The sequence below is a fragment of the Drosophila subpulchrella genome, chromosome 3R, assembly GCF_014743375.2.
Source record: "Drosophila subpulchrella strain 33 F10 #4 breed RU33 chromosome 3R, RU_Dsub_v1.1 Primary Assembly, whole genome shotgun sequence".
Taxonomy (NCBI): domain Eukaryota; kingdom Metazoa; phylum Arthropoda; class Insecta; order Diptera; family Drosophilidae; genus Drosophila; species Drosophila subpulchrella.
Window position 1 is genome coordinate 1927684 of NC_050609.1, and position 14213 is coordinate 1941896.

The 14213-nt window shown below is 40.0% G+C and overlaps 2 protein-coding genes across 10 annotated transcripts in view; one reads left to right on the plus strand and one right to left on the minus strand.

The window, feature by feature from the left end:
- Positions 1–14213, minus strand: part of LOC119545747 — a 123217-nt gene that overhangs the window by 35628 nt on the left and 73376 nt on the right. For all 8 annotated transcript variants that reach the window (XM_037851577.1, XM_037851573.1, XM_037851571.1 and 5 more), the window contains one exon: positions 1318–1440. In XM_037851577.1, the coding sequence (XP_037707505.1) occupies positions 1318–1440 (123 nt within the window). The remainder of the gene's footprint in view (positions 1–1317; positions 1441–14213) is intronic.
- LOC119545748 (serine/threonine-protein phosphatase 2A regulatory subunit B'' subunit gamma-like) lies at positions 1718–3455 on the plus strand. 2 transcript variants are annotated; one of them, XM_037851580.1, is made up of 3 exons: positions 1718–2762; positions 2817–3034; positions 3085–3455. In XM_037851580.1, exons 1-3 carry the CDS (start codon positions 1788–1790, stop codon positions 3173–3175), a joined length of 1284 nt encoding a protein of 427 aa, XP_037707508.1. In that variant the 5' UTR covers positions 1718–1787; the 3' UTR covers positions 3176–3455. The 2 variants fall into 2 exon arrangements, with proteins under 2 accessions (XP_037707508.1, XP_037707509.1); XM_037851581.1 differs by lacking the exon at positions 3085–3455 and having other exon boundaries at positions 2827–2963.

Here is a 14213-nt window from a genome sequence, read left to right on the forward strand (position 1 = left end):
GGCGGATCAAAGCGAGGCACAAAAGAAATTTATTTCCATTGTTGTTGCCGTCGCGGTGGGTGGGGCACCGGCTAAAGCACAGTCTAAAACAAATTACTGAATAATTTATAAATTAACTTTTTCTGCGGAGCGCTCATTCGTTCGTCGCCGGCCATTGTTTGAGCGGCAGAATGAATAGGTGGCAGGTGAATAAAGTGAGTGGCAAGGTGGCCAGGTTGACTGGTGGTAGGGGATGTGAATGTGAATGTGGGTACCCGGATAAGAAGAACGCCGCCAGCCACGCATTTCTTTTTTCATTTTGCACCTTCAGGTCATGTGCGCCCACCGCACACATTCACTCACTCCGCCGGAGAAAAGCAAACAGGATATTAAAAGTCAAATGTTGGAAAAAGAAATGCCCACCAGCTTGATTTGTAGGCACTTTAAGTGAAAATAAGCAGAATAATAGGCTAAATATTCTTTCATTAAACGGCATATATTTCTTATTTTTAAACCTTATAAAAATTGAATGGGTTTCTCTATTATAATTATTTGAAATTTTTTGTTTTTTGCTTTTTAAAAGCAGGCTTTCCTAATTTTATACCAACTCTTTTTAATAAAAATTTCAGGCGAAGCTTTAGATTTATAAAAATATTTTAAGTTCATATTTTGGAAAGGTTTTTAAAATCATATCGTTAACAAAAAATCTAAATCTAATTGAACATTTCTTTGCATAAAATAGTGAAAAATCACATTGGATAAGTGCTTTAAAGTCCTTTCAGTTTTTGTGTTTCCAAACATTACTTATACGCACAGTAGCCTACTGCACCCCAGCACTCCCCATTACTCCTTTGTTGTACAGGGTATTGCAGGAACAGGCCATCGACTCGACTCGCCGGGCGTCGCAACTCTCTGGGGCATTTGAATATTCAAATGCAGCTCGCTGGCGTTTCGTGGCCGATCTCCTTCTGGCTTTCTGTTGCGCTTAAAGTGTACACTGTTATTTACTGTTTTACGGCACGCGCGCCTGCTCACGGAACACACAAAAATTGCTGAAATAATTACACAGTTGTCGAAGCGGCCCCACACAAAAAGCCCCCGAGCAAATAAAAACAAAGGGAAAATATAATATATTCAACCGACTCGCACTGGCAGCGGAAATTAATTCTCAAATGACCAAAACTTGCGCATAATCAGCGTTGGTCGCCGCAAGTTACCGAGAGCTCTGCAAACACTTGACACAAAAACCCATAGATTTTGTGTAAACATTTCATCAGTGCGCGGTAAAAGTATCGATTTGATTTGCATGATGTTTTGCAGGCTGGTTTATTTGTTTACCTGGTATGGGCCCGCAGACGCGCGGTATTATTTCCAATATGGCCGAACATGAGGGATCCTCGAAACATAGCTGACGTGCCAGGATACAATTCAGTATGGCCACGACGCCCTTAATGGTGGAACCTGAAATTAGAAATAAGAGCCAATTAAATCGAGGCCACAACACATTTATTGGTTCAAAGTTCACTGTAAAATTGTTGGTATCTTTAAGCCATAATATTTTATTTTCCAATACTTTTAAACACCATGTTCATATGGTTCATTATTTTTAATTTTAAAATATATTTTTGTTGCTAAAGCCATGCATTAAGATAATGCGTACTAATTTTATATTTTAAATTAAGATATCTGCACTTTTTTCATTATTATCAAATTCACTTGTCAAACTTTGTCATATATGTAAACAGAAGTTGATTATTTTGTTTTGCTGCGTTGAAAAAACAACAGCTTTTTTCTTCACCGTATAAAAAATGGAGCTGGAAATGGGTTCCATCGAGGCTATCGATAATAGTTCTGCCAAGAATGCAGAACATAAGGATCTTAGCGCCACGGATCACCCTTCGTATAACCAAATACCAAAATTCTTTGATCCTCCACCAAAACCAGAGGACAAAGCCCGTCAGTTGCGACGTCGAGAGGCCCATTCGCATTTTCTTCAGGATCAGGCGGAAGAGCTTCTCAATGCGGAGGATCTGAGTGAACTGTTGAGGACCCTTGAAAAGCATGTGACTGAAACTACGAGATCAAAGCGGCAACTCATCAACTTGGATGATTATTTGATAGTCGTTTCGAAAGTAAGTGCCAAGTGTCAAAAGTTAATGACAGTGGCACTTTTTTTCGAACTTATGCTATCCTCTAATTATCCTGGCTTGCTGGATATCGTCTCTATTTATAATCACATAATACGAAGGGTTTCGGTCATCCAAGGACGCATTGGGCTTTCCTCTTACGATGACTTTGGGCAAGGATATCTAAATGAAAGCGGTCTAGAGAGTTATATCACAGACATTATACCCAAGTTGGGCCAAATCCGAGATTGTATGCAGCCCTCATTCCAAAGATTTTACGTGTGCTCGGTGGTAAAGAAATTTTTCTTCTACCTGGACCATCTTCATGTGCGACGTATTCGAATTAGAGATATAGCATCCTCAGGACTGCTATCGCAGTTACTAGCGCTACGTGATAAGCCAAACTACAAAGATGCAAAGGAAACCGAGACGACAAACTGTTTTTCAATGCCCGCTATCTTGGGGGTGTACGAAAAGTATCTCGATTTAGATACGGATCATGACGGTATGCTGAGCAAGAAGGAGCTGTCTAAGTACGGTTCTGGTGGTCTAACCTCTATTTTTCTGGATCGAGCATTCGAGGTGTGTCGTACTTATAGTGGAAAAATGGATTACAAAACCTTTCTGGACTTTCACTTTGCAATGGAAAATCGAAAAGTGAGCGTCTTTTAATATACTCCCCTAAATAACTTTCAAAGGCTAGCTTTAAAGTCTCTTCCAGCCTTGCACTATATATTCCGTATTCTAGACATAAATCAGCAGGGATATTTGACAGCCCAAACCTTGAGATATTTCTACGCTGGCATTGAAGCGCGCTTTAAAACTTTGAAAGCGGAAGCCGTGAATTTTCAGGACCTCAAGGATGAGATATTTGACATGGTCAGGCCCAAGGATCCGCTCAAAATAACCCTCAAAGACTTGATCAACAGGTAAGTCCAATATCCTTTTTGGGTAATTTCAGGCTCATAATTCTCCGCAGCGGGCAAGGCGAGACTGTGCTCTCCATACTAATTGAATTCGATAAATTCTTGGCCTACGAGAACCGTGAGGAGAATCTACAGAATGTTTAATAACCGAATTCCAGCCGGCAACCACAGCAGCAACATGCAACAAGCAGCAGCAACTCTCCTGCGGTGACAACATTAAGCCAAATTTAATTAAATCCCCGGACTCTGCTCCTTGCAATTCTTTTATACGAAGGACTTCGATATGTATTTTTATGTCGCACAATTGTATGCAAATTCAATGTGTAAAGTCCCTCAAATATTTCGGCTCACTCGTATTTGTCTTTATACACACGTAATTGCAAATTGCTCATAAATATTAATGCGGGTCTTTTAATTATGTTAATTCATGGTGAACAGTTTAAAGCATTTACAATGATTTGTATTGAAAAATCCGACACGAAAGTGGGGGCTGGATGGGTGCAAGAAAAAACATTGCAATCATGTTTATATGTAGCTCTTAGTTTTTATCATAATTTTATGTTCGCTGCTAGTGGGGGAGGTGAGTGGGGAAAACAGAGCTGGCGGTTTATAAAACATTCATTTCAATTTCATTTCATTACGTAAAATAAACCAAGTCATCCGGCCAGCAGACTGGGAACACAGGGGCTGCTGTCTATCTAAGCAGTCGGCTTTATAGCCATTGCCTACCGGTCATGGTCCTTCCGCCAGCTCCACCTCCTTCTCCTCTTCTATCTCAAAAACCCTCTTCATCCGCCGGATGCCCCGTAAAAGTTGTAGTTCGCTGCTGCTCCTGACTTTTCCTATTTTATTTTTTTTGTACCCCCTAAACCTCCTTCTCCTGCTGCCCCACGCTCATTAACGAAATGACCGTTTGCATATTGCAAGTCGGGTGGGGAAAAGCTGGCGCAGGCGGTGGAGGCGGATTCCGGAGCCGGAATAACAAAAGAAGTGCCTTCAAAAATTCACGAATTGCATGCGGACGCAGCTGAACTTACTCCGCGGCGACTGCAGGAAGTGGCCTACTGCCAAAACCGAGAAGTAACCAGAAAGCCAGAGAACCAGAACAGTGGCAACAATTGCATGGCCGCAGAAGTTTGCAGGACTGCCCTGCCAGTCGAATTGTTTGCGGAAATACAAATAAACAAAAGTCAGTGGGGAATCCAGCGGACGAAATAGCCATAGTTTGGCTGGACTTTAAAGTGTTTTATGGTTATTGGGTGCTTAGAATTGCATTGAGATATGCGGCGCGCGTCTGGGCCCGATGACAGCCAAGAAATTATCAGCCATTGGCGGTTGGGTTTTTGGGGTTTTGGGGATCGGGAACCTCCTCATGGCCGCAAATTGCCAACAGACCCGGTGGACACCCCCCGCTCAATCCCCGGCGACCCATTTGGAATCACTTAAAACACACAAATCAAGCAAAAGTTGAAAACACAATAACAATTGTTTTGGGACACACCATAAATTTGCATGCCAAGAAGAGTAATGCTCCCGGGCACATAGAAAAAACGCGAAATAGGCACATAAATATGCGACCGACCGGCGGTTCTGTTCCTGTTCTTGTCCCACCTCCCAGGACCTCCCAGGACCTACCAGGACCTCCTCCACATCCAAAACTCCGCCGACGACAACCAGAACAATTCGTTTGTGTCACAATCAGATTCGGCACAGGCACAAAAATGTTCGCTTTTCGCGTTTCGCGCTCGCCATGTTTCATGAATTATTTCCCCGAACCCCAAAAAGTTTTCGACCAAAAACTTTGACTGCAGAAGGAGTCCAGAAAAAAAAGGAAAAGCGGCGGAGGAGGCAAGACATTGACTGGAAACTGGCCAGTGTTGCAGGCCAACTCCCACCGCTGCTCAGCGCTGCACTGGGGAAAAGCGTCTCCTAAATGGGTCATACTTCTTTTTGAAATCCATTGTAATTTGAGAGAAATAAATACAAGATTTGATAAAAATGTATTAGGCTATTAAAAATATTTAACAGTAATGCTCTGGATTGAAAACCTACATAATGTCACAGAATTTATAGAGTTTTTGATGTGTTTCTGTATGAGTTCCAGGCTTTGGTTGGAATTCAGCAGAAACAGTAGTTAATTTATAATAAATATTACTAAATACAATTATTTATATTTATGGAAATATTTCTAACAATTAGCTGAAGAATTTATTTTAAAGTTAATCATTCTAAAGTTGATTTAATTTTAAGTAAAGTTGCGATATAAACATAACTGCTGGAAAAATCAATAGAAAATTTCTATATAAATAGGATTTTTTTTAATAAGGTTAAACTATCAATAAGCCCAAAAATTAAAGAAAATCCAGATTTCAGTGCAAACATAAATCAACAAAACATTTTTTTTTTAATTTTTGTAAAGATTTTGGAAATATTTTGTACATGTTTTTTCCTCTGTATGCCTTGTTTGCGTTGATTCGTGCGGCGAACATTTCGATTACCATTTTCCCTGGTGGCGCGTTGCAGGCGGGGCAGTGGTGAAAACGGTGGGTTGGGGAATTCCTCCAGTGTTTCGCATTTTCTGCAACTTTGCTGGAGCGCTGCCCTTTGCCCTCTGCCCTCTGCCACCCTGCTGCTGCTGCTGCTGCTGCTTAAATTTCAATTGTGTGCCGGGGGCGCTGGCCCGACGCTGGAGCACTCTGGTGCAGGCTTTAATAAATTATGGCCCACGTCGGGGGTGGCGTTCGAGAGGTATTGTTGGGGCTGCCACCGCTGCTGGCCCTGCATGCCACTTGGAAAAAGTTAATACAACAAATGCGCTACTACAACCCGGCTACTGCAACAACTACCACTACCCGGCAGCGGCAGCGGCAAAAACAACAATTGCAATAACAATGACCGCATTACGAGGCCGCGAATCGTTGCTGGAAAAGCCAAGTCGGTGGCAGTGGCAACATCAACAACATGGCCGAGAAATGGCAGCTTTACAACTTCCGGTAAGCAAGGACTATGGACTAAGGGTCTGGGGTCCTGGTCCTGGTCCGCTACTGTAATATGTTTACTGTGGTTGCCGGCTTTTTATTTTCGCGCTTTTCTCCCCGTCCCCGGCGGCTATCCTTATGTCATTCGGGATTATTTTGTGGGTTAAAAACTAATTTTCGGTCATGAAGTGGATTTCGCATGGGTGCATGCTGCCGACATTCGGCGGCCCATAAATATGCAGCACTGCCAACGGCACCGAGTTGCAACAATTTGCATGGACCGAGCAGCGTATAAAACATTGATTTCCCGACTCCAACGGGATCAATGTAGCGACTTAAAGCCCCCGCGCCTGGATTATCCGTAATAACAATCTTTCTGGGCGGAGCCGTTAAGGCCAAATGTCAACAGTTGAAAGTGCGTGACCAAATTATTTCATTTCATTTTATTTAATTTATGGCCCAGCCCCGAGTGGAAGTCCTTGCCGCCTCGCCCACTGGCATTTAAATTTAACTACAGTCGGACAATGCGAACAGAGCTCGGTGAAAACAACATTACCAACAGCACACTGGCAACACAACACCAACAGCAGCAACAGCAACATAAAATGTCGCCTGCGGCCATTTTCATGGGCAACCAACCGAATTGGGTGTTGAAGTTGGTGTTGGGCCTTAACCAAAACAACGAAAACAACAACCCAGAAAGGAAGCACGCAGGAACGCTCGGGGGGGTGATTCGACTAAAGGATACCCGGCACTCCATGTCCTTACAAAAATTATGTTCTGCCTATTTGAACTGCCGTAACCATTTATGTAACCTTTTCAAAGTATATATATGATATGCCTTTCTTAAAAATAAAGTTCTTTTAGCTATAAAGTTTAACAGGAAACCGTTCTATACTTTAATCTTATGTAAGAAAATCATTTCCGTACTACAGCTTTAGCTTTTGGTGAGTTAAGATCGTATCTTTTTTAGGTTTCCATGAAATATCAGTTTCTTCAACTCACTTACCTGACTTTTTAAGGTACAACTTCATGTAAGCCACTTATTTTCATTAAATAGATTTTAAAATTTATATATTTTATTACATCAATTTATCAGAATTCTTTACGAATTTATATACCAATGACCAATACTAAATATAATTGTATATATCTTTTAGCAAGGAGATCCTGCTTTTAAATTTTTATGATTTCCTACTATTATACCTATGACTAGATAATATGTCCGTAAATACAATATACCCCTGGATCCGTACAAATAGCGGGTATAAAAATCTGTCGTTCGAGGGGACAGGGACTGAATAACGAGAATGCTGCTGGGGATTATGGTCAATTATGTGTAAATACAATTATTGTTATTGTTGTTGCTGTTTCATGCTGTTGTTATTGTCGTGGAGGCTATTGGTGTTGTAGTTGTTATTGCCATCGTCATTGATGTTTTTCCATAATTGTAGTTACCGCTGTGCGATGCATAAAATTAGTTATTTTCACAGCACACCAGGCTGATGATCGATTCATTAAAACGGGCCAGTTTAAAACCCCATCTAGTGACCTGCCCTGCCTTATAAATGTCACATTTTCTGTTATTGTCCTTGTTCGCTTGCTTGGCACGTTTGCCGTGATATAAGTACATTGCCAGGAAAAAACAGGAAAAAAAGGAATGAAATCAGGAAACAATAAAAGAAGTGTAAGTACAAGTAAGGAAACATTTGCAGAGACGCTGCAGTAAATGCTTTGGAATCACTGGGTGGTCTCCTCTATTTTGGCTTAGTCACGTCACCAGTGCAGCTCTTGCCAAGATTGTTATTTCAAGGGGTTACATTGGGGTTTTTTTCCAGCTTCGAGTATTCAATTTTTTATTTATTTGTAATATGAGTGTGGAATTTGCCAAGAGCTGGCAACCAGTAAGTCATGCTGAGGGACATATCTGACTATACTATAAATGTACTGCATTTTACGTTCTAAATTCCTAGGGGAAATGCTACTAACATAATTATACTTAATTAAATAATAGCCTTAGAGTTATTAAAACAGGGATATAAACGTATTGTAATTCGTTTTTACTTCATTCCCAACAATTAACCTCTAAAAGCGGTTCAACAAAAAGAATCCTGTTATCTTAACAAACACAATTATTCGGAGTATCCCCCATAAGTCCCGGGGGAAACCTATTAGTACACATCGTAAGCCTGTTAGCCTCGACACTCAAGTGGCTCCTCTCGAAATTTATTCCACTTGTTAAATGTTATTCAGCTGCCGGCATTATCAGGAAAAACCAAAACAAAATAAACACATCAATAAACAGAGTTGACAAAGATTTGATTGCATTATTATAAAACAATTTGCATTCGATAAAAGTCAAAAGCAGCGGCAGGCAAAGTCATAAAAGTCGCGCAATGAAAATTGGAGCAGCATCCCTCACAAAAAAAAAAAGGAAAAAAGCTGCTGAATCAGGAGCGGCGGCAAAGTCACTTTTGTTGCTTTTGAAATGAGGAGGAAAAGAAATATGCAAAATGCGCATAAATCTAAATGCTCGACACGGGACGAAAATCACGATGGAGGCGGTATTCGGATGAGTTACCATCTGCCTGTGACTTAGACTGGAAGAAAACTTCCTACTTTATAGAACGGGGATTCTCGATTAAAATTAAAAACTTAATTTGTACTTTAACCGAACGAAAACCGAAGAATGCAAATTAGTTATTATAATATAAAGTCAACATGAATACTTAATGCAGGTACTTCTTTATCTTTTGATTTTCAGATAGAGCACTTAATTTATAAGTTTTGTGTAGGTTTAGTTTAAATGTTATAAATAGACATCGAACTATATGTAAAATCATTTTTTAAGCATCTGTTTTTCTCTGATAATTGACTGGTTTCCATTTTTGGGATTAAGAGGAAAGAAAAATATGTGTAATAATCAAAATGGGTGTTATAAAAAACGGGTTAAAAAATGTAAAATAAATAAATGAACGTTTTTCATTTTCATTTAAATACTTTTGTGGATACAATTTTTTTTACAAATAAATTCCCGTTCCTTACTTTCTTTTTAATACTTTTGTTACTGCAATTTTTCGAGTGCTTTTCTTCTCTGTGGGAAATCGAATCCCGGCCAGGCTGTGCGTCCACGTTCGCGCATGCAGAATAAATGATTTTCTATTTGTTAAGTCAAAGTGAAATTGTCTAAGGGCGGCTGCCTGTGCGTGAGCCCTGTGTGTGTTGACATTTCTTTGAGCCGCCATCAGTCACTGGCTTAGAGGGGGAAAAAAACTGGGCTCATACGTGGCAAAGACAACATTTTCAGCATTTACATTTCATTTTTTGTCGTTCGTCAAATGTTTTGGCCGCCTTGCCGTCTCATTTACAAGGAATTCCATCGCCCCGCAGCTGGGGAAAGAGGTCAAAGGGCGGCACATATGTCAAGTGTTGCGCTCGGGTCGAAAGTGGGCATGGTGTTGGGTTTTTTCTTCATTTTTGCAGTGGGAGTATGAGCTGCAGGTCTTTGGGCCAGCATCTCTGGGCCATGGTAAAAAAGGGAATATATATATAAATTTTTATTCTTATCTTCCTGTTCTTCTGCCCCATTTTTTTGCCTTCCGCTCTCACTTTTGTCCTGTTTGTGTGAGTTTTTTTTTGCGCAAAAAAGCCTTGCCCGTCTGTTGCTGCATTATCCTTTTCCCTTTTTACGTGTGTTCCATTGTTTTAAATTATTTATGCCTGCGTAAAATATTCAAAGCTTTGCCAAATGCAGAAAAGAGACGGGACAAGAGTGACGTGAAATTCGAACGCACAATAACAAAAAGCAGGCGGCGGGCGGACCGAGTCCAAGTTATTATTCATAACACAGCAGCATCAAAGTGTAAAGGAGTCTGCGACAATTCCCACTGCCATTTTCCGCCCACTCCTGCTGCAAACCTTCAAGTTTACATAAATTATTTACGACCTTCAGCAGGCGCACAACAACAAAAAATCAGAAAACAGCAACCAAGGGTAAAATGTTATTTTCACAATAATGCCAAGAACCATCTAATTTCGAGCTCTGTTTGCCATTTCGATTTCACTTTGCCGGCCAGCGACGAAAAAGAAGAATTCTTTGAGGCGGTGATTTCACTGTGTTTACTTTCCGCCGACTTCCGAAATGATATTTTAATTAATTTAAGTGCTTCGCTTGGTTTCTTTTCACCGGGCCAATTAGGACTTACGTCAGCGAATTTATTGAATTTGCGCCGCCCTTATCAGACTGCCAGCCCTTCATGACCTTGTCGTGGCCTTAAAGCGCTCAAAAGACTTAAATAAGTCGACGAACTGGAGCGGTGTCCTAATGCCACTTAATATCAGTTGAGAAACCGGTCATTAGGGCAGGAAACCAGAGGCTGTAAATTGAAAAATCCAACACCAAAAGAAGTCGAGCGGAGTTCAGGAGTTCGGGAGTTGAAAAGTCGAGGCAGCTGTATTAACTTAACGGTTTGACATCTAACACCTCGCAACTGTTGCAGCCGCAGTGAACTCAAGTGTGCACTGCAAGCACTGAAAAAAAAGATCCTAGATCATGTACTTTAAAAATAAGCACCAATTGAAGCTCAAATCGTAGCTATAAGATTTTTAGCAGCCAAGAAAACTACAAGCTATACAAATCACAAAATTACTAATTACCGATTTCTCAATGTCATGTTAAGGTTCTGGTTTGTTATCTATCGGAGAGAGCGAACATTTAGTTAAATTTGTTGGATGGTAAAATTCCGAATCCAAAAGTGATCTTCAATTTACGAACTTACAATTATTATAGACTATTCATCTAAATTTTTCAGAAGCAGTAAATTTACTCAATGACAAAAGTTAACCAGACATTGAGAAATCGGTCCTCAGTGCTATAAATAACTTAAGTTATTCACGATAAATTAAATATAGTCATAATATCATTAGATATCATTTATCATACTCGTATCAAATCAAAAAAATATGACGTTACTAAATTTGTCTTGAATAACTTAAGTTATCATAGCATTTTCTACGATATTATGATATCAAAAAGGTCTGTAGAACATTTTTCTCTGTGGCTAGCCCTTTGGCTCTGGCCTTAAGTGGCACTCGGTTTTGGGTTATCAACCCAGGCGAAGCCGCCAAAGGAAACCGGAAAATGGCAAGTGTTGCTGTTGGCATTTCTCGTTTTCGGTTGCAGCCGCGAAGTGCGGGAAAATTCCAGCCACTCGGCCCAGTCACACCCACTCAGAAGGTAAAGGTGTTCGGGAACTTTAAGCGAAGATTTCCACATTGGCCGCACAGAAAAATATTGTCGCGCATTTGTTCGCAGCTTACAGAAACATTTTTCTTAACACGCTCAGCAATTTTTTGCACGCTCCTTGGCCAACTTTTGTTTTGCCATGTTTTGTTCTCGTCGCGGCTTCACTTTTTCTTTCTCAACTTCAATTTGGAACGGGCGGAGTGCACAATTTAAAGCATTTACGAGCGCAATTTGTCTGCCGCCTGCTCAGACCGCAGTCAACTCCACTTCCAGTTGGATTCCAAACTTCGGTGGTTTTTCCCAAATATATATATATATATATAATTTTTTTTTGGGTGAGAAAACTCTGAACAGGTTGAAAGTGTGGTAAATGCAGGTTGGCTGCCCGCAGCTGCCGGTCTGACATTTTTCTTGGCGTAAATCTGGCAGCAGCAGCGACTTTAGATGCTTTTTGCAGCTCATTGAATTTCGTACGCTTTTGTCTGCCAATGCCAATGCCATAAAAATGGGTGCAATTTTTTCCCCAGGCTATACACGAGAAAATAGTGTACTCTTTCAAACATTTTGGGTCTTAAAAGTAATAATATATTGTTAGAGAGATGTGATAAAACGACTTATTTTGACTTTCATTTGATCTTTTAAAAATTACCTCTTAATCATTTTCAAAGGCTACTTAGGACTAAAAATGTATGTAAAATGGTAAAATAATAAACTTAATACATAACTAATTGTGAAGAAATACGAGGATATGAAGAAGATTGTATAGGTATGATTTCCATTAAGAAAAAAGATATTGTTTTCAAATTGCCTACTTTTTCGTTTGGTGTAGTTCCATTTCTCATTTGATCATCTTTTTACTGGCTTTAAACAACTTGGCAACAAACTAAACCTATTTGAGAGCATCATCGCAGCCTGCGGGTTTTATCTTCCAGAGTATGCGGAGTTAAACTACATGTGAATATGCACTTTTATCCCTTGGTCCTTTGGCTACCACAGCTCCTCAGCGTTTTCCATATTCGAAAGCCTTGTGTCGGCGTTTAATGTCAATACAAAAGTTTTATGCATTTGCGAAAACTTTATTTTTTTGTCGAACTTGTGCGTTAAATTGTGTAAACGGATTTTCATGGCAGATCCTTGAGGCCGAGAATGCGGGATCGTTGGGAGAGTAAAGAATGACTTTACCGAGACTTTCGAGTTGTTGGCCCACACACACCGACACTTGTGAACAAGTTAACAAAACGATTGCGCTGTTGGAAAACTTTTATTGTGTGAGTGTGGGCGGTCAGGCAGATAGACAGGCAGCCAGACTGCCACGCCCACATCGAATATATGTATTATTCATGAGGCAGCACTCACGCAATAAGTCTCGCTTTGTCCCTGTCTGAGTTTCAGTTTCCGCTGCAGCGATAATCGCAGGTCAATTTCATAAACAAATAAGGCGGCATTATCTGGATTCCATTGAGAGTGCGATGCCAGCCCATTGCGAGCGGCCATAATGAAGCCGTTCCAGGCAGACCGACATACGAGCTACACAGCACTGTATCGGAGTTATCTTAATTATAGATCGATTCACTTGAAGGACACTGCACAAAGTTACAGCAGAGGTCAGGATAATATCAAGGTTCTTGATTTAAAATATAGAAGGCAATTGTTTATCACCCAAATGATAACCACATTAAACTAATACACCATAAAAATAGATTTTGAAATATATCATTTACAAAATTTGTATATAAAAACCAATAAGCTAATAAAATAGATTGGTATATCTCTGGCAAATAGTAAAATAGAAAACCTTAAAAATTAATTTTCAATTATAATTAGAAATATAAAAATTATTTTATCTGTATATATAAACCAATAAACTGATAAAATACGTTGGTATATCATATTAGAATCAATGAATACTATTTTCTTAGCCCCGATTGTATGTGTGGTAGGTGTTGGCCATTGTCTGCGTGTCGAGACTAATTTAGGCCTGAGTTGACACCATAATTTATAGCGATTTGCACGCCTGTCCAGCCCAATGACTTGGCTCAGACCTGCAGGGCATACACACGTACATGTCAGCCACCTACAAAGGGAGTGAAAAATGCCGGGACTATTAATTGTAATTTTCAGTGAGGATTCAGCCCCGGTTAATTGGTGCAAACATGCCGCAGGACCAAGTGGCGTGTAAGTGAATGGCAAATTAAATTTCTGCCAACGAGGAGGCGGCTGTCGACATCAGGACTTTGGACTGGGACTGGGACTGCATTTATCCATTTTATTGACGCTCTAATTAAAGTGTTGGGCTCATCAATATGCCCAAGGTGAAGCTGCCATGGCACCCGTGTGTGAGTGTGTCGTCCTGTATGGGTTGGTTAGCAAGGACACGAATGTGTTGGCTGTGGCTACGGCAGCAGTTTTGTAGCAAAGTTTGCTGTTATGGCAAGCGGAGACAGACAACACACACGACACCGATACAAGGTGAGGCCCGGGTTAAGCTCCCAGTGAACACGAAACGGTAGGACACTTGGAAAAAGAAAATCTATTTCGAATACCAGAATTGGAAATAGAAAGGAGAATGCAACACATGCGATTAACTTGCTGTAAATAACCACAAGGGACTTATAGACTGTTTAGAAAAGTATCTTAAAATGTTTTCTTAACTAAATTCTACAAGCAATGGTTTGTATTGCTTATAGATTATACCTAAAAAATATTATTTCAAAACAAAATACAATTTCTGGTATTTCATCTAATTATTTGTTTCTATGTTCCTAAGCTGCATAATAACTTTATATATTATAGCTGTTAATAATTATTATAATAATTGCATTACAATCAGTACTACTTTATAAGTCCTATTATTAAACTTACTATATAAGTGTTAACATTTTTAAGGCTTTACCATTAGCTATGAAAATATGAAAAAATTGTTCAAGAAGTAATTCAAAAAATACTGCTCCTAACTCTT